This window comes from Equus caballus, chromosome 22, assembly GCF_041296265.1.
Source record: "Equus caballus isolate H_3958 breed thoroughbred chromosome 22, TB-T2T, whole genome shotgun sequence".
Classification (NCBI taxonomy): Eukaryota; Metazoa; Chordata; class Mammalia; order Perissodactyla; family Equidae; genus Equus; species Equus caballus.
Window position 1 is genome coordinate 5767288 of NC_091705.1, and position 25256 is coordinate 5792543.

Consider the following 25256-nt stretch of genomic DNA (forward strand, 5'->3'; position numbering starts at 1 on the left):
AGCCCAGATCCTCTGACCAAGCAAGCAAAAGTGAGCTTTCTTACCAGTCAGACTCCTGGAATTCTGCTCAGGCTCCAGTCAAGTGAGAGTAAGAAGATTCTTTCCTTGTCTTTTCTAAAAAAGATTTTCCAAAATCTAGCTATACAGTCATGCATCACTTAACGACAGGGACACATTCTGAGAAATGTGATGTCAGGCAATTTCATCGCTGTGTGAACATCATAGAGTATACCTACATAACCTTCTATGAGATAGCCTACTACATACCTAGGCTATATGGTACTAATATATATAAAGTCCATTGTTGACCAAAACATTGTTATGTGGTGCATGACTGTACAGAAGAAACGTTTATGGTAAGAACTAGTGTTTTTGATATTGTGACTCTTGTTATAGATGGCCACTGTGTCCTGTCTGTCTGTGTCTTTTGTCATGCTGTTTGTCATTAGAAGGAGAGTTAGGGGCTGGCCTAGTCATTAAGTTCAGTGCTCTCTGCTTTGATGGCCCAGGTTCAGTTCCCAGGCACAGACCTACGCCACTCGTCAGTGGCCATGCTGCAGCAGTGACGCACATACAAAATAGAGGAAGACTGGCAATGGATATTAGTTCAAGGCCAACCTTCCTCAAGCAAAAAGAGAAAGATTTGCAACAGATATTAGCTCAAGGCAGATCTTCCTCAGAAAAAAAAAAAAAGGAGACTTATAGGGTAGAACATAGGCATACATCCTATATGTTCAAGTCAGTCTCACAGGCTGGTGAGTTTCTGATTCTTACCAGACTGGAAGTCACTTGGACAAACTTTGCTGTGGGTTACCAGTAAAACTGGATGAGGTTCTCCTTTCTTCTCAGTTTTGTGTCCTGAGAGCTTGACTCGGACCCAGCGAGAGCGCCCTCTCTGTTTTTCTACCTGCCGGGGGATGCAGATTGTCAGGTCTGCACTTGGAAGAGGCCAATCATCAGGCTGGGGGCCAGAAACACAAAGTGCATAAGGAACATTTTCTGACCAACCACTGCCAGCTCTCTGGGGGTTTGCCTAAGTCTAAAGCCTAAAGGGTCTCAGCCCATAAAGACCCTTGTCATCTCTTCCCCATTGCCTTTGTAGTGCTGAGAATTCAGTATCACCCGTCCAGATTCACAGATTAACAGGTCCATGATCAGAAGCATTTCACTTTTGTGGGGGACTGGAAACACAAACACCTAAGCGCCATTCTCATCTCCTGTGGCAACAGAGGTCCTTGCTTTCTTTCTCCTTGGCTATCTTTGGGTATGGAGGATGCATCTTCTGTGTCCTCTTTGGGGATGCCTCTTGCATCCATGGTTATTGGTTTGAGTCACATATGCAGTGAGTACACTCTCTGAAGCTGTATTAGAATCTCCGGTTTCTTTGTTTGAAAGGTCCTGCTTGGGCTGGAAATTCCTCTTCCTGCCTCTTTGTTTCATGTGACAATTCACTCCCTAACTCCTGGACTGGGAGTTTTTGGCTTTTTGTTTCAAGGCCCCTCTGCTCTCCTTACTTGTTTGGGCTCCCCTTGTAGGAATGTCTCAATCAACTGAAACCTCCTTTCTCCAACCCCTGGCTGACAATACGCTCCACCACTATGGTGCTAACTTTGTCCTTTTCCTTTCTTACTGACATGACTTTACTAACTTTAGGCTCCCTGAGCCCCCATGCTGGGGGCTCTCAGGGACTCAGGGATCCCAAAAACAACCACCTGAAGCTGAAAAGGAAAAAAAATAAGGCTAATCGAAAAACAGCCTGGATATTTTATCCACTCAGACGAGCGTTAGAGACACTCGGACAGCTGCTTGCTGATGACTCAGTCCTTGCCCAAAACTCAGTCCACAGCCTCCAAGATTACATGTCAGAACAGAATAAAATCTTAAAAGTCTCCCCCACAAATGTTGTTAAAAATCTTTAGCCTTCATATTAAGCAAGTAACCTTAACTTGTTCCATCTGCCAGAAACACAATTCAGATAAAATTAGAAAGTGGGGAAAGATAAGAACCAACTCTCACATAAAGTAGTGAGTTTTATATTACTGTATTTATGCCTGAGTCATGGCTAAAATCTTAGGAAGAAAGCTATAAGGTCCCTACTTGCACCTGTCTTTATGCATGTATGTACATTATGTGTATGTGACATTTCTCTCTCTCTGGATGGTATTACCAAATTAAATTTATAAAATCCCTTAAAGAAGCTCGATTCTAATTGTCTTAGAGAAAAATAGGTGCTTATAAAATTAAATATTCCCAAAACTTCCAGAAATATGGGAGCCAACCCAAATGCTTCTCAAGTTCATGTGACTTGGATAAATCTTTGGTAAATAAGATTAATTTGGTATTATTGATTTAATAAAAATAGGTATGTCCAGAATTATCAGCATTAATAATACAGGTGTGCGTTTTATTCTACTTGGGTTTAACAGCCAATAGCTAATATTATATCTACTAGATATTTAAGATTATAAAAATTATAAATTTGATTGTATCAAATTATGCCATTATTCTCACAAACTTTATTTCAACTATAATTGTGTCTTATAATATGCCTGCCTAAAAATAGTTTACAAAATCTTTTTGGTAACTTGCAACCTTAAAGTTATGCTATGTTAAACAATAAACATTCATCAAATATCTAAATCATTTCTAAGGAAGATAAAATATTGAAACATTCATTATTAAATAGAGCTTAAGTTTATATACTTTTGACTTCTTACGTTTACAGAAAGTCTAAAGATATTTGAATCTGTTAATAAAGATATTTGGTTTTGCCACATTGAAAAATTGTGCTGTAAAAAGGGGTATACTTGTAAAAATTATGAAATTCATAAAATTTGCTAGTCTGCTAGAAAATGCTGGTATGTGACAGACAATCCACAATTGTCTACTTCTTCATTTTCTCTGTAACATAAAGGTTACTAATGGCTAAAAACTATAATCAATATATGTAAATGAAATTACCAGAAATGTTAAGGATGAAGGAAAACAATTCTATATGAAAAGTATGCAAGAAATGTGGAATTGTTTTTATTACAGTAAAAAAGAAAGAAATTGACTGGTTGTTCCAGAATGAAAAAGGGAAAGAATAGGACAAAACCTAAATGGATACAGAAAGTAGTAAAAGGCTTATGGAAAAAAATTTTATGTTGAGTGGTCAAAGCTGGCTAAGGTTGGATGGGTTTATTTATGAGGTTTCTCTTTTTTTCAGGTTTTAATATTAATAACGACTGAATGCAAAACTAGAGTTTGGTTTTCTCTCTGTTAAAACAACAAAGTTTTCTTGGATTACTGATCTACTCTTTATGAGAGACTGCAAAGGTTTTTATTTACCTTTTAAGTAATCTGCCTGGGGTATGGCAATGGATTGTAATTAGCCTTTGGGTGGTGAATTATGATGTAATCTACACAGAAATTGAAATGTAATGATGTTCACGCGAAATTTATATAATGTTATAAACCAATGCTACCACAATAAGAGGAAAATAAAAGTAATCTGCCTAGGAAACAAAGACTCTGTGTCTTATCAGAACAATTTTCTGTGCTTTATGTGAACCTTTGTCATGTCCTTGACTAAGAGAACCAAGTCTTCTCACTTTTAAGGAGAGCTAAGGTTTGTTTGCTTGTTTTTACAACCATGTTACCTCCTATAGTTACTTCTGAATTCTTTATTGTTACTTTGATTAAATAGGTAACTAAGTATTTTTTCATAGTGACCTATGATCCTATAAAATCAGGTGTTCAAGCCTTTTAAGATGTTTAACAACTTTTGCTATTTTGCCTTCGCAAAATCAAATCCTAAATAAAATCTTTATCCTGAACTGATTTCCCAAAGGGCTCCTGGAGAATCTCAAAAGATTTGATCTTTTACCTTATAAAAAGAGAGATATCAAAAATTAATTAGATATGTTGACTTGCATGAAAAGCACTGTCAAACAAGAAGAGATGCTTAACTTTCCCTAGGTTATATTTATATGGGTAAATGTTACTAATAAATATTTCAGGAATTATATGAAGCTCCTAGAAATTTGTCAGTGTCCTTGCTGTCCATATGTCCTGGTACTGCTTTGCCTGATATTAGACGACAACAATATAATGTTATCAACATTCCAGTTATTATTTTAAAATGCATATGCCACAGAAACAACCAAATTTACTTGTCAATTGTGTCATCTGTATAATGAACTCTCATAAGATCCGTAGCCACAGCCATTTAAGTCTTTTGCTATCCACAGATAGTTATACTCTGATGCTTTCCTGAAAGCTCTTTCAATCAGCTACAAGCCAGAAAACTTGTCTTCAGCAAAAGGAATTGTCTCAAAGACCCATGGGAAAGAGAGGTACTTTAGGTACTCCAGAGTATAGGTCCTGGTGGTGTTGTTTAAATAACTTTGAGATCACACCACTGGACTGAGCAAGGATTTATAAAACTCTTGTGGGGAAGCTAATGGGTTCATGAAACTGCTAACCCAAGATCAAGCAGAACAAGAATTAATTACATGATACTAAATAAACTGATGAAAGGATAATTATGTCTTTCGTTTAAAATATTGCTCCTGGGGGCTGGCCCCGTGGCTGAGTGGTTAAGTTCGCGTGCTCCGCTGCAGGCGGCCCAGTGTTTCGTTGGTTCGAATCCTGGGCGCGGACATGGCACTGCTCCACAAACCACGCTGAGTCAGCGTCCCACATACCACAACTAGAAGGACCCACAAGGAAGAATATAATACAACTATGTACGGGGGGGGGGGGGGGGGTTGGGGAGAAAAAGGAAAAAATAAAATCTTTTAAAAATAAAATAAAATAAAATATTGCTCCTGGACTTAAGGAACCACTATCTTTTTTTCTCTTAAGCTATTTTTAACTTACAATTTAGTAGATTATACTTTTGTCAACAGAAATGAAATATTTATCTTTTTCTCTCTGCCTGATCCCTCCAAAATTTGGAAACTCTTATTGATTATTCTCATTTTTACAGCAATATAGTTATTTTCATAGGTTCAGTAAGAATCTGTCCTCATTGAAACAGAACATAATTGGAAACATTGGTTATATGACCAAGGCTTTGATTGGAATGTCATATTTGAAAATGATGCGCATAGAATCAAATATGACCAGACAGTTTTAAGGAAAGAAGGTTGATTTTATGAAGCTAATGCTAACAATGCCTTCTTGGGTATCTGGTGCCTGGCTTACAGGGTTTCCAGCATGACAGGTGAGTGGGGAAGGATATTTTGGGGACCTTGAGAAGAAAGGAATTCACCCAAATCTACAGGTACTGCAAGTGAGATCTGGGGTGAGTTCTTGGTTTAGCATCCCAGTCTCAAGAAGCTTTCAAAAGTCTAGTTTAAGCTTCCTTATAAAATCACTGCAAAGCACGCTCTCTGCTCCTCCCTGGTTGACACACAGCTGCATTTTCCTCTGCGGTATGAGCGGCGTTCCTGAGACACAGCAGTGAAGGTCAGAGAAAACAGATTTGGCCATATTGGGCGCCTGGTCACTAGGGCTCCTTTTAACTCTGGCAAAGTGGACATTGTCACCATCAGTGACCTCTTCATTGACCTCAACTACACAGTCTACCTGTTCTACTATAATTCTATCCATGGCAAGTTCAGTAGCATAATGTCATTAGTATTAAAAACCCACTACAACCTTCCACATTTTCTCATTAAAGCCCTAACCCTCCCCGCCTTCTGTTAAATTGGTATATCACCTTTCCCTCTGGCTATTCAGTGAGTTACTCTCCTAAGTGTAATACATGTTTCTCCTGTTAACGTGCCTATTTTCAGTTAGCTTGCAGGCCTCTGACCATTCAGACCTGAATTGGCAGAAGAAAAGTTTTCCTTCCCAACAAATGATTTTATATCAAAGAAGGAAAAAAATAAAAATAAATTAATCAAGCAATTAGAATAGGAAGAACAAAACAAATCCAGAGAAATTAAGAGAATGGCATAAAAGCAGATACTAATAGATTCAAAAAGAAATAAACCCACACACTTGATAGATAAATCTAAGAGCTAGCTCTTTGAAAAGATCAATCAAGCAAAAGAATCTATTTTTTTTTAAGGGAAGGTACAAAGCAGAGACAACTTTAGGGAGAAGAAAGAGATACAAGCTATGGAAGAGAAGAAACTGTAGGTAAAGCTCCAGGCTGGGCACTTGGAAGCTGGGTCCATGTAGGTTGCAAGCATCCTAGTTGGAGGTGGCAGGACAGCCAACCTGGGTGAAGTCTATTTTGATTACAAGGAAAGTCAGGAACCATTTCCCCGAAATGGACCACATAGCAGCAATTACCAGAGGCTGAAGCCAGATCAGGTGTAGAAGGACTGACTCACTGAGAAACAAAGAATGTCATTTACCCAAGGAGACAGCAGCAGCAGCAAGTACCTGTGGTGGGATGTTGGGCAGAGCAAAGCTGAAACTCCAAGAAGGGGTTAAAATCGGCTCAGCAATTTGAAGTTGTTGATTCTAAGTGAGAATTAGGGCAGAGCCAACATAGAGGTCAGGAATAGAGAAATTATTACAGACCTCTGCACAGACAAGGATAAGCTAAAATAATTTTAGTTTTTTACCTACAAGAGTCACTTTCATCAAGTGATCAAAGTGCACACATCATCAGTAATGGGACAGACTGAAAATGTGTAACACCAGACAGGACACAACGAGAACCCGGTCCCTTCTTCAATTGTCCTGACAAATGTGCATGACATGAATCTCATCATGGGGAAACATCAGACAAACAAAACACAAATTGAAGTACATTCTACAAAATCATGGGCCTATAATCTCCAAAAGTGTGTAGGTCATGAAAATCAAAGAAAGACTGAGGAAGTGTTCCAAAATGAAAGACAATATGACAACTAAATGCAGTTGTTATTCTGGACTGGATCTTCTGCGATGAAGGACATTATTGGGACAAATGGAGAAACCTGAATGAGGTCTGTGAATTACGGATTAGAAGGTACGAACATTTTCAAATTAATTCCTTGATTCTGATGGATGTTTGGGGTTGTAAAGGACAATGTCCTTCTGTAGGAAACACACACTACAGTATTCATAGATGACTCGGCATCACGTCAGCAACTTATTTTTAAACGGTTCAGGAAGAAAACACGTACCTGCAACTTTTCTGCAAATTTAAGATTGTTTTCACATTTTAAAAAATAGAGAGGAGAAATAAAAGCACTGCCTTAGTGTCATTTCTGTGACTTGGTCGATTTTGTCACTTTAATTCATTGCCCTCCGGTACTCTATAGCAAGTTACTTAAGTAGTTTTATTCATACGGCATTTTGTATTGATTTTTTTCACATAAGATTATATTGTAACCATTTCCCTTCACTGTTTGGAACCTTTGTAAAGATTGCAGCACAGCTGTCTGGTGGATACTCACAAGTTTAGCCACCCCTCTCTTGTGGAAGATTTTGGGGTTTTTAATTTATTTGTCTATTTATTTGGTTTTTGGGGGTTCATTTTTAGTATTATGATTAAGCTTAGTGAATAGTCCTGAATATGTATCTTTTTTACAGATTTAGGATTATTTCCTCAGACTTGCTACAGTTGAGGTCAAAGAAAAGGAACATTTAAAGGTTCTGATAACCATTTCTCAACTGTATTCCAGAGTATTCTATCAGTCAACCTTCACAGCTGTCAGAAGCTCTGAGCGCTAGTTATGGAGCCCCTTGCCTAGAACTAAGTGTCTTCATTACAATACATGCTTATAACTTAACAGGCAAAAGGGGGAGAAAAGATCTCGAGTTTTAATGTGCATTCCGATTTTAGGGAAGCTGAATATTTCCCCACGCTTATTATGAATAACATATTCTTTTGTATAGTTTTGCGATTTGCTTATGCTTCTCTTTTCTCCAAAGTATTTCATGTAGATTGAAATTAGCACTCAATAAAAAACACAGGAAGTCTTTTTCCACATGGAGCTGGATATATATTATATATATAGTTGAAATAACTTTCTAGGCCCAAGATGGAGCTGCTCCTGTCTGGGGTGCCATGTGGGCAAACCAAAACTTAGACTCCTTTCCCTGACTGCAGAAATGCAGTCTATCAGCCAATCCCCAAATGCCAAACCAGCTCTGGGCCTTCTCATCCCAAACAAGGCTGACTCTGCAGCTCCAGCCAATCAGATATTTTCTATTTTTCTCTTCCTTGTTCTTTATTCTTTCTCTTATAAAAGCTTCCTGTCTTCTGTCCCATTTTGCAGTTCTCAGAGAATGTCCACTTTATGACATGTTAAATAAAGTCTGTTTATATCACCTAAATTGTCTTCTCTAATCATTTTTAACAGTATGTATGTATGTGTGTATATATATATACATATATGTATATATAACTATACACTCATACACACTGGAGATAATACATATATATCCCCAACTATAATATTATTTAATCTTCATATACTAAATGATGCTTTTCTAGAGAAATCTAATGTCCTAAAGTTGATTCTAAAAATCAGAAAATCCGAATATATTAATAACCTTGAGGGGAAATGGGACATCATCAAAGATAAACCTGAAGTCAGAGCCAGCTTCCAAGGTGACTGTCCCAGGTCTTCCACTGAGCGAGCCTACATATTCCTGGAAGTCTGAAAACACCAAAGGCCAGCGCAATATGCAGTGGAGGAAAGGCTTGCAACCCAGTAGCAAAATAACTGGCTTCATGTTGGGCTGAGAATTCATACATTTTCCTTTGTTTGTTGCCATATGCAAAGACTGTGATTTCTAGTAATTGCTTCCTTAGTTGCTTTGCTCAGATTAAATTTGGTCCGTGATATTTTAAGAGTCGTCAAAAACCCTGTGTAAACAGACACAGAACTCACAGTGACCCCGGCGCAATGGGTGCAGCCCACCAACAACCAATTTAATCAAGGGGGAATTCAGAGTATTCGCTGCAAGCAATTGATTTTCAAGAGAAAAGTCAGCAGGATCAAACAGCCTGTTGGGATGAAAATCCCCTGAATCACCCCTATCACTGTGTTTTCTAGCAACTAACTCCTGACTCCACATAGCGTAATAGCCAAATTACTATAATTATCCTGCAACACAAGTGGCATATCAACGTTATTTTAAACACGGATTTTTTTGCATAATCTTTCATTATTATAATTCAGCCTCCCATTTGGAAAAGCAAAACAACAACAAACTGTGATCTACCCCCAAAAGAAGAAAGGTCACCAGAGAGAACAAAGGAAAGGGCTATTTACATGTGAATATACTAAGAGAGATGTGTTTTACAGTCAAATACACTCTTGAAATTCATTAAACGCCTTCTTTCCTGCTTCATAAATATGGGCAAAAGAGACACTGCCTACTGAGAAAATAATCCCAGCACATAATGATCATAACGAATATAAATAAAACCACTTTTCTTTGAAAGACCTCCAGGCCCTATATAAAAATGCATTTGTATTTCTACCATCCTGAAACGAATCTGACTGATGGCAAGCACGGCCGAGTCATAACACAAGTCATTCCCAGTGCTGAAGAGGAGAGTACAAACATGGTTCCCAGTCATCCTGCTCTTGGCAAAATAACAGATTCTTAAGTGGGTGCCATCATTTGTTGCTGCTGTTTTTAAAGGCATTCGAAAGGGCTTAGACCCAATATTTGAATGAAGATGGAAAATCAGCAACAGGTTTTGCTAAATAATCAAAAGGTTCACCAAGATAGCTTTTGGGTAGTGACGCTGACAACAACACAGGGTTTCGAGTCTGAATCATCTCCTTCCTGGTATGTTCCCAGTGCAAAGGCTCCCTCTGAGAACGCTTGCAAGAGTTTACACTGCTAACCTTGGAGATAACCTCGTCAGCCAGGCATGGGTCTGGTATTATTTACTTGTTTTGTCAACATCCCTAGCAAAGCATTAGAACCTCTTGTAGTTAATCCTAGAATACTGAAGTTGGCAAAAGTGGCGAAAGTTTTGGAAGAATGCAATTTTGTTACCTTCATATCCTAAAAAGATATTTAGTGGTTAAAAAAACAACAAAATTCAAATTGCAACAAATATAAGTTAGTGTATCAGGGTCTGTATGAGCATCAAGTAGAGCTGACTTCCTTGCCACTATCTGCATTTTTGCCTGGACCTGCAGCTTTGGCCACAGGCTCCAGAGAACCATGCACTCAGGACTCTAGGTGTTATGGGGTGAATTATGTTCCCACAAAATTCATATGTTTAAGTCCTAACCCCCAGTACCTCTGAATGTGACTATATTTGGAGATAGGGCCTTTAAGATAATTAAAATAAAGTGAGGTCATATGGATGGCCCTAATCCAAAATGACTGGTGTCCTTATAAGAAGAGGTGATCAGGACACAGACAGGGATGGAGAGAAGACCGCGTGAAGACACAGGGCGAACACAGCCATCTGCACGCCAAGGAGAGAGGGCTCAGAAAAAACCAACCCTGCCATCACCTTGATCTCAGACCTCCAGCCTCCAGAACTGTGAGAAAATAACTTTCAGTTGTTCAAGCCACTGAGCCTGTGGTACTCTGTTATGACAGCCCAAACAAACAAATGCAGAGTCCCAGAGTCCTAGTGGCTCGCTAGTTAAATAACTACAGAAGGTACTGGGTACTAAAATATATGTTCTGAGATAGATAATACAAATATTTTAGCAGAAATGCTGCTATGTTCTGTAGACAAGTGTTTCATCCATATTTGGAATCCATGTTAAAAGAAGAATAAAGTAAAATAGAAGGTAACCCAGGCACATAAAATAGAACCTTAGGGAAGAAAGGCTAAAAGACCTGGGTCTATTTGATACACAACAAATAAGACTTGATTTAGCCATTGTTTCTTAGCTCTGGCACATGGAGATGTAACGACGGCCCACCAGGACCAGTTCAACTGACCCCATCTTATCAACGAGCAATTGAGAGTTGCTTTTCAGGAACTGAGAGTTGATCTCTTGTCCAGTTCAGACCAGTTGAGACCACCAACCCATCAACTGGGCCTGTGCAAATGCCCAATAAGTGACCCTTTTGACATCAAGGGGCTGAGAACTCCACCTGCAGGTCATATTGACACCACCATCTTGTGAACGTGCGTCCTACGAAGAGCCATGGAGCTTGACTACACTTGTGCAGATCGTCAACTACCTCACTTCTCCTCACCTCCGATCCCGTCTCCACACTTCAGATGGCCCTGCCCTGCATCCCATAAATTTCGCCCCAAGCCCCGGATCAGGGAGACAGACTTGAGAGCATTGCCTCCTGTCTCCTTGCTGGTTGACCTCGCAATAAAGCTACTTCTTTTCTCAAAAGCTGATGCTGTAGTAATTGTTTTCTTTATGTGCATCAGGCAGAGAAACCCCACTTTGTGCAGTAACAGAGAGTGGTTCCAGATGTTCCCTCCCCCTACGGAAGAATCTGAGGTAAGAAGTAAATGCAAGTTCAATAAAAAGAAATTTAAACACGCATAAAGAAAGATTTCCTGACAACAAGAGCAATTTTTTTAATTTAAAAGGTAACATTGCTGTGTTTTATATGGAAATGTTACAAAAATTACATTTTGAAGGGCCTTTAAATGTGGTAAGCAGCACTTGTCCTGCTTGGTTGGGCATAAGGAGCTACACTGGTTATTCTTTTCAAAGCCCACAATTCTGCTATGTAAAATTATATTTCTCCCTGCCAGCAGCTCGTCAAGTTCCACAGAGATTCTGTATGGAGGGCCCTGGGTGTGCAATGAGACACACAGCTCTAAACCTCACAGCACTCTTTCAGAACAGACTCCTGCTCCCTCCCAGGTCACACTGGCCTACACAACAAACAAAACTTTTGTTTTTTGTTTGTTTTCACATTTTTATTTTAACTAGTAAAAGTGGTGATGCCAGTACAACCGTGGAAATGCAGGTTGTGCCCTATTTTGCCTTATGCATCATGAAGAAAATTGCCAGCTCAATTCTCACTCCAAAGTCTTTATTGTGACGACGTAGTGAACAAAAGACACAGTTTGATTTGCAAATGCCAGGCAAGGCCAGTGGTGGGGCCAACTGGGAAGAAAATACTGTTTTGAACCAGTTTATTGTCACTGAAGGAAAATATTCATAAACTGCCAGGCACGTGGAATATCCCGATGTGTGTTCACTTCGTTTTTAGAGACTCTTAGCATTGAGGAGGATCTTAGATCTCATCTAGTACAATCTTCCACACAAGCAGAAAGCCCTTTCTTGAGCATCTACGTCTGTTTCTTTACAAACTCTTTCAACATTTGGTGAAATTTCTACTTCTAAACTAGGTACTCCATTAAATAAAAAGTAAACTTTTACTAGGTTTTTCTTATACTGGGGAAAAAATATGCATCCTTAGACTTTGTTCCCATTGGTCCCAATTTAGTCCTAAGGTTTGGAAGATAAAACCAAAATGTACAAGTGTGTGTAATAGTGTGTGTTATACATGCAAAATGGGTGGCTAAAAAAATGGGAACATATACAAATTACTCAGGTAAAATACAAATCGAATGTGCGCGGTTAAACTTTTAAAATCCAATGGAAACTTCTGATATGGCTGAAATGATGAAGGACAACAGGCTAATCATAATGTATCTAAGAGGCTAAAGAAGGAGGGCCACAGTATTAGCTTAACATGTTGAGCCACAACATTATTCTGTTTGGAAGGGTTGAGGTTGGTGTGAAATTCCAGGTTTCACAGCTGGTGAGAAAAGACCAGACCTTGAGTCAACGATCTGAGAACAAGAAGTTTACTTGGGAGGTGATTCCAGGAAGCACCAGTAAGGTGGTGAGGAGAAGAGAAAAGGAAGGGAAGGCAGCTAATAAAACACATCATTACACATATTACCACTATGGACAGCTAGAACTTAATCCCATGGAGGAACCCTGTGAAACAGTATAAAGTTCACGTCTCAGGGTTATCCCACCTAAGGGGTGAGGGAGCTAGGGTATTTATACTCTGGCTTATGTCAGTTGTGTATAAACAAATGTTTTCACAGCTGGTGGGAAGAGACTAGACCAGCGGTGTCTCAGTGTAGGTTCCCTCAGAAGCGGACCTGGAGTCAAGGATTCAACTATAACTGTTCTTTTGGGAGTTGATAGAGAAAGTAGAAGTAGGGGAGCAGGGAGGTGAGACAGGGAAGCAGAGTCTGCTCCTGGAGTATTAACTTCCTGGCACCACTGGCCTGCCTCTCACGCAGGGCAGAGGGCCTTCCACAGTTCTGGCAAATCTTGCAGACACAGAGGTGAAGATCCCAGCAGATGGAAGTTGTCCAGACCATACACACAAAAAGAGTCTGAGGGATATGGGCGGGTCACTGAGAACTCATTAAAGTGATAACTCATTAAATAACTCAGCAAAGTAAAAATACTGATCATGTATCTAGTGTAGTAGACACCTTGGAATTTTCAGTCAAATCTATCCAAAATAAAAAGTCATCTTGCCAAGCAGAAAGGGCGGGGTCTGGGTTCTGGGTCAGCCCCTGGTGAGCTTTAACACCTTGCATGAACTTGGACAGGTATAAAAAGGAGACAAGATCACCTGTCCTAGCCCTCCTACATCAAGCTATAAGGATAAAATGAGATAACATACAGGAAAACCCTTTGAAAAATAGAGAGTACTGAACAAAATACAAAGTATAAGGCACAATGATACGCGCCCAACTGAAACAAGAATTTTAGTTCATATTTTAGACAAATTATATTTCCTTTAACTTGAGACTTTCATCAGAAAAAAAAGTGAACAGTAGATCATAGCACATTTAGGATTTTCTCTGGAGCCTCATTCTTTGTTGTTGTTGACAGGAAGATGGCAGCAAAATGTGCTGATGACTCTTTTCTTAGATATAATGAGCTGTTGATGATTTGTGAACCCATCCCTGAGTTACAGGAAGTCTACAATAGTGCTCCCTGGCGAAAATTTCATAATTGTCTTTGTATCAGTGAATATAAAGCTATATTTTCAAAACCAAACAAGGCACAGAAGATAAGAGAAGTTTTCCCATTTCCTTTACTTACTATTCTGTCCTAGATCAACTAATTTTAAGTAAAAATATTAAAGGCAGTGGAGAGAAGTAGGACTTCTTTCAGCTTCCACATCTCTATGGGCTTTTGAAAGACAGAGATATACTAGATTATGTGTGTTTTTAAGTCCAGGGTTCAGCCTAAATTTTGAATTTTGTTCCCCACCATGAAGTTTCTAAGATAGGAATTTTCCATTCATTCCCTCTATGGAACATCAACAGCCTCAGAGCCACTCAGGAACACACTGGAAAGGACTATATCTTTTCAACTTATTTTTAATAACAACAATAGTCATAGGGAGAAAAAAGACCAAATCTCTTCAGGACTGACTCTGTGCTTGGCACTGAGCTAAGCAAATCATTGGATTCTAACATTTAACTTTCCCAACAAATCATTAGATATGATTTTTATCTCCATTTAAACATGAGAAAATTGAGCAATAAAACCTTTTTAATGCCACTTCAAAGAAGAATTTATACATTTGAAAATGACAAGGATAACTTATGGTTCAGGACTGTCTCATGCTGAAAAGTCCCTTCAGAACATGCCAATATCTCCTTGCTGAGAAGCATAGGTGAGCCAGCCTTCACTATTAAACAATGATGACATCAAATCTCTCTTTTGGGAAGAGTGCTATCATCAGTACAAAAGAGAAACAGCTCTCCATCCACAGCTCTGCAAGCTCTCTGTAATGAGTGTGAACATTTGGACAAGCTCCGTACATCCACGCACTTGGTTTCCCATCTAGGGGATAAGATCAGCCAAATCGACACCTGCCATAGTTTAGATGGACAAGTCCTTTGCCACCACCCAACGTGCTCCTTTTCCTATTTTTGAACAATCTTGACATACTCTTTCAGGCACAAGAAAGCACAGCAATTCAAAATGCCCTAATTTTAACCTGGGAAGACTCAAGAAGGTGAAAGGCCAATCACAAAAAAATAATAATTGCTGAAGATGATAATCAACATTTATTGGGCACTAAGTTTGCTCAAGACACTGAGTAAAGCCCTTGACATGGGTAATCTCAGTGAAACTTCACAATGCCCCTATGTTGGAGGTATTACTGTTATTTCTATTTTACAAATGAAGCAACTCAAGTTTAGAGAAGCGAATTAACAGACCCTGCCTGCATCTATCTGATTTAAGCATCAAAACACTCAACCGCAAAGATACCCATGGATGCAGTAGGACCTCATTAAATTAAAATACCAAAGTTTGAAATTACTTAATTTCACTTGGTGAAGATCCTATTTTGGTGAAGACAATATTTTAAAATCGATTTTACTATTTCATATGGCTGTAAATAAGTTAAGCAAGTTAAAAAGACTATTTGCAATAGACCTGTACTACATAATAATTTGTCAAAGACATAAACACAGAAGCACTAATTTCTGGGATTAAAACTTAAAGACATATAGAAATTCTCAAGTTATTGACTTGACAAATTCACTTATACTTAGGTTTTGTGTTGTGCGTGTGTGTGTGTGAGTAAAATCCTGAAATGCTACCAATTATTTCACCATAACTTATATCTACTCTAATGACGACCATTCTGAAGGCTGGCATTCTGAATTTAGGAAACCAGAAGCTACAAGGCCACTATGTCTAACTATACCTATGCACTTTTGACTATCCGTGCTCCTAAATAGGTGCACAAGGATGTGGTTAACCATGGGAACTATTCCTTTAAGGGAATTGAAGAAGGGCATACAAATTGAGCCATGTAGTGCCATCATTTCGCAAAAAGCACAGTTGTGAATAGGGCATGGATTTAATTCCTCATGTTTTCCTGTGATAACCACTGTACCTTGACTTTCTTGAATGCTTAGCTCAGGTGGTGGTTCCAGAATGTCATCGGGATGCGGGATGCAGAGTCCGTGGAAGGGCCCCAAGTCAAAGCACTCATGCAGGAGCTGCATGTTCACCCTTGAGCACACACTCATGAACCCGACAGCTACACCTTCCACCTGAAACATCCAAAACATCTCATTACTCTATCAGACCTCAAATGAATTCTCATCCTGAAACTTCCATTTGCCTGCAGCATAAGGGTGGTTGGTAGTTTGGCAGGCACATATTTAAGGGAGGGAACACTGTCTTCCTTTGGTAGCTCTAGTGTCCGGCACAATGCATGGCACACAAAACATGCTCAAAAATGTCTAATGAATAACCACTGTGGACAATCTTGGAAGCAGATACATAACCGGGAAGTTACCAGAGAGCTCTTGAGGGAAAACTATTTGGAACATAACACGTACCCTCTTTGCCCAGACAGTTTAACTTGAGACTGCCTACCCCACATCCTTTTTATTATCCCACTGTAAGTCCAGTCTTCCTGTCCACTTTCCTCCCCTCCACCATGCACAGTTCTCAGTAAGACCAGCCATTGTTCCAGTGTCCATCTGATGGACCCATGATTCAGAGAAAGTTCATGGTCACTCACTCTTTATCAGGTAGGAACTCTTTGATTTTCCTGAATCTACTTATTTATTTGATTGAATGGTCTCATGGGGAGGAGATGTGAGGAAAGAGGTTTGGTGGGAACATTCAAGAGAGGTATACTCATAGCACAGGTTCACCATGTGGGTCTGATTTGCAAATGCATCGCCCCCCAGCATCCTAACAGATACCTGATTCTGAATCTCTTGCAATGGCCCCACGATTTTAGGCCTTTGGTGAGGAATACACAGGAGAGAAGATGTGTGTGTGGTGTGATATACTAAGAAATATATATTTGGCAGTCATCCCTGGTTCCTGGCACAAACCTCCTAAAACACTTGCAATTTCCTAAGAGATTTCCTGTTTTTTCATAATAAGCCCCTTTCAGTGATATCTGAGTTTATGCTAATAAGGTGACTCTTGGAGAATTGGGGCTGGTTGTCAGAGGAATCAACGATGTGATTAGAGGGTTGGAACTTACAGCCCCACCCTCTGACCTCTAGGGAGGGGAGAGGAGCTGGAGATTGAGTTCAGTCACCAATGGCCAATGATATAATTAATCATTAATAGCATCACCATAAAAACCTCTAAACAATGGGATTCGGGAGCTTCCAGTTGGTCAACACACTGAGGTGCTGGGAGGTGATGTCCCAGACAGGAAGCTCTCCCCCTTCCCCGACACCTTGCTCTATGTATCTCTTCCATTTGGCTGTTCCTGAGTTGATCCTTCACAATAAAACGATAATAGTAAGCAAAGTGTTTCCCTGAGTTCTGTGAGCAGTTCTAGCAAATTATCAAACTCAATAAGGGGTTGTGAGAACCTCTGATTTATAGCCAGTCAGTCAGAAGTACAGGGGACAACCTGGGACCTGCGGCTGGCATCTGAAGTGGGGGCAGTCTTGTAGGCCTGAACCCTTAATCTGTGGGGTCTGTGCTAACTCTGGGCAGTGTCGGAATTGAACTGTAGGACATCTAGTCGGTGTCCGGAGAGCTCAAGAATTGGTTGTTATAGGGAAACCCTATACATTTAGTGTCAGAAGTGCTGTGAATAGAGGAGAAAAGTTATCTTTCAATGAGTAATTAGCTGATCTGCACCTATTATTAGTACTGAAATATTACAAATTAACAATGAAATTTAATTCTATCATATTCCACATCGAGAGATGACTGTGATTGAAATTGTTTATTACGTCCCTTCAATAAGTCCGTATTTCATTCTTCTCTGCAAGGAAAGCATTTAAAATTTTAAAAGAGAGCAAGGGAGAATGCATATTTCTTTATTTAACTCATCTTCTTGTGGTAATTCTTTTGCAATATATACATAGGTCAAATCATTATGTTGTACATCATAAACTTATACAACATCATATGTCAATTATATCTTAATAAAATTGGGAAGAAAGAAAAATAAATAAATTTCACAAAAATAATTCTTGTTGATTTAAGCAAATTCGGGTTTTAAACAAATTCTAGTTGACTGATTTGACTCTGACAACTCTTTTTAGAAACCAGCATCTACTGAGTCCTGTCCCTCAGGTGTTCAGACTTTATTTCTTGAGACAACCATCCCATTCAGGCAGTGGAAGAACTCCACAATCATAGGCACTCCCTAGTCCCAGGAATTAAGCATCATCCCATCAATGGCCAGTAGGAGAAAATGGTTACTACTTTAATCTAGTAAAGCAGAGAATTAAGCCACAACAATGTTCAGTCTTTTGAATGACACAGAGAAAAACTAGATATTAAACTATTTATTCTCAAATGTGTTGTCTAGTTTAAAACCATTTGTTTTCAAACATGTGTTTGAAAAATAAATGTGAGACTCCCTTTATTTTCTCCCTAATGCTGAAATACAAAGGGAATTTTAAAAATTATTTTTTCCATGCATATTCTTTACTTTACAGGCCCCCCAAAATGATACTAGCTGTAAAAGGCTGGATTTACACAGCTGTTTTATAAAGCCATTGACACTTTAATAAAAGTCCAAAATAAACATTTTAATTTTTTTCCCAAATAACAAGTGATTGTTTGTCTTGTTTGCACGCGTGAACAAAGGCTGCGTAGCCGCAGTTGTCTGGCTTCTCTGTAATTTTAGGCCCAAGACTCAGCAGACGCTGATTAACCAATCCATCTACCATATGTGCAGAAAGAGACGGCCAGCCTCACTCTCGGCAGGGAAAATTGGCATCCATCTTGGTTCACATGGAGATGTCCTTCTAATCTACAGCCACGCTGGCGCAACAAAACTTCGATGGCCTGAAATACCTTTTGCTGGCTTCATGGCGAGCTGCATGTGCATGATAAGAATGTATTATTTATAAGACCGCTGTTAGTAATGAGCTATTACACTAATGGCTCATTGTGTTTGGGATTTGATTTCAAATGGCATGGATCACACATTCTGATGAAAATGAGAAAAACATGTTTTGCCATTAGGAACAAAGATTTAACGTTCTCCAATTCTACAACCTGTTATATTCCCATCATTCATCCCAGGTTGTGACAATTCACAAAAGTTCACAATTATAGACTGCGACAGAGCAAGGACATATTGTGGAAGTGTCTGCTTTTTCCTTTGGGTTTCTTTCAAATAACTATTCTGATTTGAGAAACACTGTTCTGAAATAGGAACTTGTGGGAGCATTCAAATGCATCTTTGTGTGTGTGTTTTCTGAAAAAATAAATTGACTTAATGGACTATTTTTTTACTTGTACAATAAAAACACATTAATTACTGGCTGCTATCTATTCTCCAGGTGGCAGAGGTACTTTCCACTACAAAGGTGTCTTCAATTTTCTTATACTGCAGAGCAAAACTGAAAGTTTTGTTGTTGTTCTTGTTTTTCCTATACAGATCTACAGGATAATACATAAGGCTGAGATTGTTAGAAATCCATATGTTCAGTGGCCTTGTCTTCACAAGCAGGTGCATTTATAGACACATGTGCACTGTACCGTTCAGGCTTCCACCTAAAAAGCCCTACGGTCACCCGTCCCTTTTGGGTGACAATACTCCACAATCAGAGTGCCCTCATTGTGACCACTGCCAGCTTTGATCCCCTCTGCCTGATGCCAAAGGCATGGCTGAGCTGGCCGGCTTTACCCACCCACAGGTCAGTGATGCCTACTTAGACCAGAGCTACCCATGCTGTGGATGATGCCAAAGCAGACGCTCTGCCCATCTGTCTCTAGGAGCCGCCCTTGGCCTCCAACTGCCCTTCCTTGAAATCTCAGTTTGGAGTAAACACCAGATGTCAAGGTAAGCCAGGATAAAGTTATGAAAAGCAATTTGCAGCAAAGTGATGACTCAAATCTCCTCCAAAGTAACTATCAAGCCGAAGAACGAACTCACAGTTAAAAACCTTTCATTAGTCAAGGGTTTCCCACAGTGCACAGGCACAGCTCCCAGGCATTCTACATGCACGGCCTGTAACTACCATGGGCCAGTTTGAGAAGAGACAGAATTGATGTACTTTGTTCCATTATGTCCGGTCAACTGTGGTCACCTAAAAGCATGGTATGCCGAAAAGCCTCGATTTGTAGCCTTTGCTAATTTCTGTGCTGTAAATACTAACATTGTGGCCAAATTTTAAGCTACCAATGTGATGTCACCAAATAGGCAGTTGGGAAAGGATGCCCAGTAGCCACCATAATATGGTATTTCCACTATACAGAGACCATAGACATAACTAACCTCAAGAGTGTAGATAATAGTAAAATAATTAGGAAGGGATAAGTGTTGAGTATTTATTAACTTTGTTTTTAGTATAGCTTATTACACTGCAAGTTTATAAAATTTAATTTTTAGTAATGGCCGTGTTTAACAACCAGCTTGCAAAGTTCCTGAAGATTTAACAATCGGCTTTCATGAGCCAAAGCAAGCTAGTTCCAGCATACCACCGCCTAAAAGGGTCAGCCTGAGAAAGTCCAGGTCATTGGGAGAAGGGTCCAGGGAGGCAGGTGGGAGCAGAGTGACAGTATTGATCTCGAACCCAAAAGGCTTAAGACACCAGACATGGCTTGGTATAGACTGGAGATCCACTCCCAGATCCTAGACTGGCCTGCTCCCTATTGATGGTTCCTGCTACCGCCGTTCCATTTTAAGATTCTGTGGTCTCCTCTCCACAGAACACAAAGCACCTAATGTCTGAAGCAACACAGCCTCTTGGAGATTGGACTGGGTTCCATTTGCCTCTTTAGAAACACCAAAGGATCCTTGCAGGGTTGGAACTGCAATTTTCAGCCTGCAACTTTCCTCTGAGGTTTACACACTGAAAACGTGTAACACATGACTAGAGAGGGAAAGAAAGTGGGGGAAGAAGTCCCTGAAACTTTACAAGCACTAACTCAAGTGTTTGGTGTTGAAACTAGCACCTTGAAACCAAGGAATTGAAAGCCTTCTCCAGAGTGACATCGGTTTCATGGCAGCACAAAGATGTCCATCATTGTTGTCCCCCCGTTCAATAGCAAATATTCAGCATCCATCCATGAACAGAAGAGCCTCTGGGGGCACTGTCGGCTCCAACTCCAAACGCCAAGGGACCTGGGAAGAGTTTTGCCTACCTGTGCATTGGGAAATAGGCAGACAGACCTTGGTCCTGGCTGCGGACCTTGCAGAGGCCTATGAACTGACTCCAGCCCCTCTTGGCTGCGGTCCAGGAGCCCCTGGAGAATACTGACTTAAACAATCACTCATAGAGGAGAGAGCCTTTGTGAAAGTACAGGTTTCCAGAGAAGTTCCAGGACTCCATTGGAGCAAAAAAAAAATATAAGTTAGGACACACTGGAGTGGGGAAGAGGAACAGTGTGACTTTACTCATGTCACCCATTCCCCAAGGAGGCACAGCTTAGGGTCAAGAAAGATCTTTCTTGGTCTATGATTTATCCTGTGGGGGAAAGGGAGAGAGTGCTAGTGAACCATGTGGAATGCTTCCAAAGGGGCTCATTTCTCTTTCACCCTATCCAGAGTACTAAATCAGGAGATCCATGACTAGGCGTGGAAAGAGAGCAGCAGATAGGACTCTTGGAGGACATTAAAGGGATACAGATCCTAATTGTGTTGCAGATTCCATTAAGAAGCATGCCCATGAGACACTGGGAATGCCTCATTGATGAATCCCCCAACTGGCCCAAGTACACCCCCAGCTCTTTGTGTGCCTCACCCACATAACATCCTACCCCATGGCCAGCTCCTATGCACACTCCCAACAGCAGCACAAGAAGGCTTTGGCAGACTGCTAGGGAGCATGCACAGAAAATCAGTCAAATTGGTCTGTGCAGTATCTTTCTGAATATGTCTCTTCAGGCAAGGGAAACAAAAGAAAAAGTAAACAAATGGGACTACATCAAACTAAAAAGCTTCTACACAGCAAGAAACCATCAATGAAATGAAAAGACAACCTACCAATTGGGAGAAGATATTTGCAAATCATATCTATGATAAGGGCTTAATATCTAAAATATATAAAGAACTCATACAGCTAATCAACAAATAAATAAACAACCCAATAAAAAAATGGGCAGAGGATCTGAACAGATATTTTTCCAAAGAAGATATACAGATGGCCAATAGGCATGTGAAAAGATGTTCAACATCACTAATTATTAGGGAAACACAAATCAAAACCACAATGAGATATTACCTCATGCCCATCAGAATGATTATTAAAAAGACAAGAAATAACAAGTGTTGGAGAGGATGTGGAGAAAAGGGAACCCTTGTACACTGCGGGTGGGAATGCAAACTGGTGTAGCCACTATAGAAAACAGTATGGAGACTCCTCAAAAAATTAAAAATAAATCTACCATATGATCCAGCTATTCCACTTCTGGGTATTTATCCAAAGAACACAAAAACACTAATTCAAAAAGATATACACACCCCTATGTTCATTGCAGCATTATACACAATAGCCAAGACTTGGAAACAACCTAAGGGCCCATCAGCAGATGAATGGATAAACAGGATGTGGTAAATATACACAATGGATTACTACTCAGCCATAAAAAAGATGAAATACTGCCATTTGCGACAACATGGATGGACCTTGAGAGTATTATGCTAAGTGAAATAAGCCAGACAGATAAATACAAATACCATATGATTTCACTCATATGTGGAAGATAAAACAACAACAAACAAACAAACATATAGATACAGAGAATAGCTTGGCAGTTACCAGAGGGGAAAGGTGTTGGGGAGGGTTAAAGGGGTAAAGGAGCACATGTGTATGGTGATGGATAGCAAGTAGACTTTTGCTGTTTAACATGATGTAGTCTCTACAGAAGTTGAAATATAATGATGTACAACTGAAATTTACATAACATTATAAACCAATGTTACCTCAATAAATAAATAGGAAAATTGGTAGGATCTGCAGGCCAGAGAGATCACAAACTTGAGCTGTAGTGCCATCTTTGGGAAAACAAGAGAGGCTGTTAGCACTCAGCCTGGTGCTTTGCAAGATCCCGAGAATGCAAACAAGCTTTAGAATTCTACTACAAGAGAGAGCAGGAAGCCTGGAGCAGATGTATCCACAGAAGGTCTGAGAAAGCCTCAGAATCTCTAGCAGTGCTGATGCAGGTATTTCTCCTCTGAAGACAGTAAAGACTGGAGAAAGTGACTGCTACTTCAAATGTGAAGACAGCAATACAAAACTCCAAGGAACATTAAAAAATCAAGGAAACATGACACCACCAAAGCATCTCAATAATCTTCCAGCACCCAAACTCAAACACATGGAGATCTCCAACTTACCAGATAAAGAATTCAAAATTGCTGTTTTAAGGAAATGCAATGAACTATGAAAAAAGACAGAAAGACAATTCAAAGAAATCAGGAAAACAATACACAAACAGAACAAAAAGTTTAACAAAGAGAAATCATAAAAAAAGAACTGAATAGAGATTCTAGAGCCAGAGAATACAGTGAATGAAATGAAAAATGCAATAGAGAGCATCAACACCAGACTTGATCAAGCAAAAGAAAGAATCAGTGAGACTGAAGACAGGATCTTTGAAAGTATCCAGTTAGAGGAAAACAAAGAAAAAAGAATGAAAAAGAGAGAAGAAAGCCTACAAGATCTTTGGGATATCATCAAAGGGACCAATTTGTGAATCACTAGAGTTCTGAAGGAGAAAGAGGGAGAAAAGTACAGAATGCTTACTTAAGAAGTAATGGCTGAGAACATCCCAAATCTGGGGAGAGATTTGGATATCCAAGATAATGAAACTCATGGGTCACCAAACAAAATCAGCTTAAAAAGATCCTCTCCAAGACACATTATAACAAAACTGTCAAAAATCAAAGACAAAGAAAGAATTTTAAAAGTAGCAAGAAACAAAAAGCTTATAACTTACAAAGGAATCTCCATAAGTCTATCAGCGAATTCCTCTTACAGGCGTGGAGAGGGTGGGATGATATATTCAAAGTGCTAAAAGAAAAAAACTACCAATCAAGAAAGCTGTCCTTCAGAAATGAAGGGGAGATAAAGACTTTTCCAGACAAATAAAAGCTGAGGGAGTTCATCACCACTAGACCTGCCTTACAAGAAAAGCTGAAAAGTGTTATTCAAGCTGAAATGAAAGGATGCTAATTAGTAACACGAAAGCATATGAAAATATACAACACATTAGTAAAGGTAAGTTTATAGTCAGACTCAGAATACACTAATACTATAACATAGTGGAATGTTAACCACTTAACTCTAGTACAAATGCAAAAGGACAAGAGTATTAAAAATAACATAGCTATAATAATTTATTAGTAGATACACAATATAAAAAGAGGCAAATTGTGACAACAAAAACATAAAAGGGGAGAGTCAAAGGATAAAGTTTTTGTGTATGATCCAAGTTAAGTTGTTATCAGCATAAAATACACTGTTATATCTATAAAATGTTTTATGTAAGCCTCATCATAACCACAAAGCAAAAACCTACAGTAGATTCACAAAAGATAAACAAAAAAATATATAAGCAGTACCACCACAGAAAATCATCAATTCACAAAGGAAGCCAGTAAGAGAGGAAGAAAAGAAGAAGGGTACTACAACATAGCCAGAGAAGAAAAAGATAGCATTAGTAAGTCCTCACCTATCATTAATTACTCTAAGTATAAATAAATTGTATTTTCCAATCAAAAGACATAGAGTGGCCGGATAAATAAGAATGCAAGACCCAACAATATGCTGCCTACAAGAGACTCAGTTCAGCTTTAAGGATATATACAGGCTTAAAATGAAGAGAAGGAAAAATACATTCCATGTAAGTGGAAACCAAAAGAGAGCAAGGTAGCTATATCTATATCAGACAAAATAGACTTTCAGCTAAAAACAGTAACATGAGACAAAGAAGGTCATTATGCAATGATAAAGGGTCAATTCACCAAGAAGATACAACAATCATAAATACATATACATCCAACATCAGACCACCTAAATATTAAGTAAATAATAAAAGATATAAAGGTAGAAATAGAAAATACAATAATAGTAGGGGATTTTAATATCCCACTTTCAACAATGGATAGAACATCCAGACAGAAAATCAACATGGAAATGTTGGACTTGAACAATACTTTAGACCAAATGGACCTAACAGATATATACAGAACATTCCATCCGACAGCAGCAGAATACATATTCTTCTCAAGCACACACAGAACCTTCCCCAGGATAGATCATACAAGTCTTAGCGAACTTAAGAAGACTGAAATTGGACCACATATATTTTCTGACCACAAGTTATGAAACTAGAAATCAATGACAACAGGAAAGTTTGGAAATTAAAACATTCCTGAACAACTAAGGAGTTACAGAAGAAATCAAAAGGGAA

The 25256-nt window shown here is 39.2% G+C and overlaps 1 protein-coding gene across 9 annotated transcripts in view; it reads right to left on the reverse strand.

Annotated features, from left to right (window-relative positions):
• Window positions 1-25256, reverse strand: part of CFAP61 (cilia and flagella associated protein 61) — a 294815-nt gene that overhangs the window by 209659 nt on the left and 59900 nt on the right. For all 9 annotated transcript variants that reach the window (XR_011430676.1, XM_001489672.6, XM_023626019.2 and 6 more), the window contains one exon: window positions 15790-15949. Coding sequence is in view for 8 of the 9 variants with exons in the window: in XM_001489672.6 (XP_001489722.2) it covers window positions 15790-15949 (160 nt within the window). In the remaining variant the exon portion in view is untranslated. The remainder of the gene's footprint in view (window positions 1-15789; window positions 15950-25256) is intronic.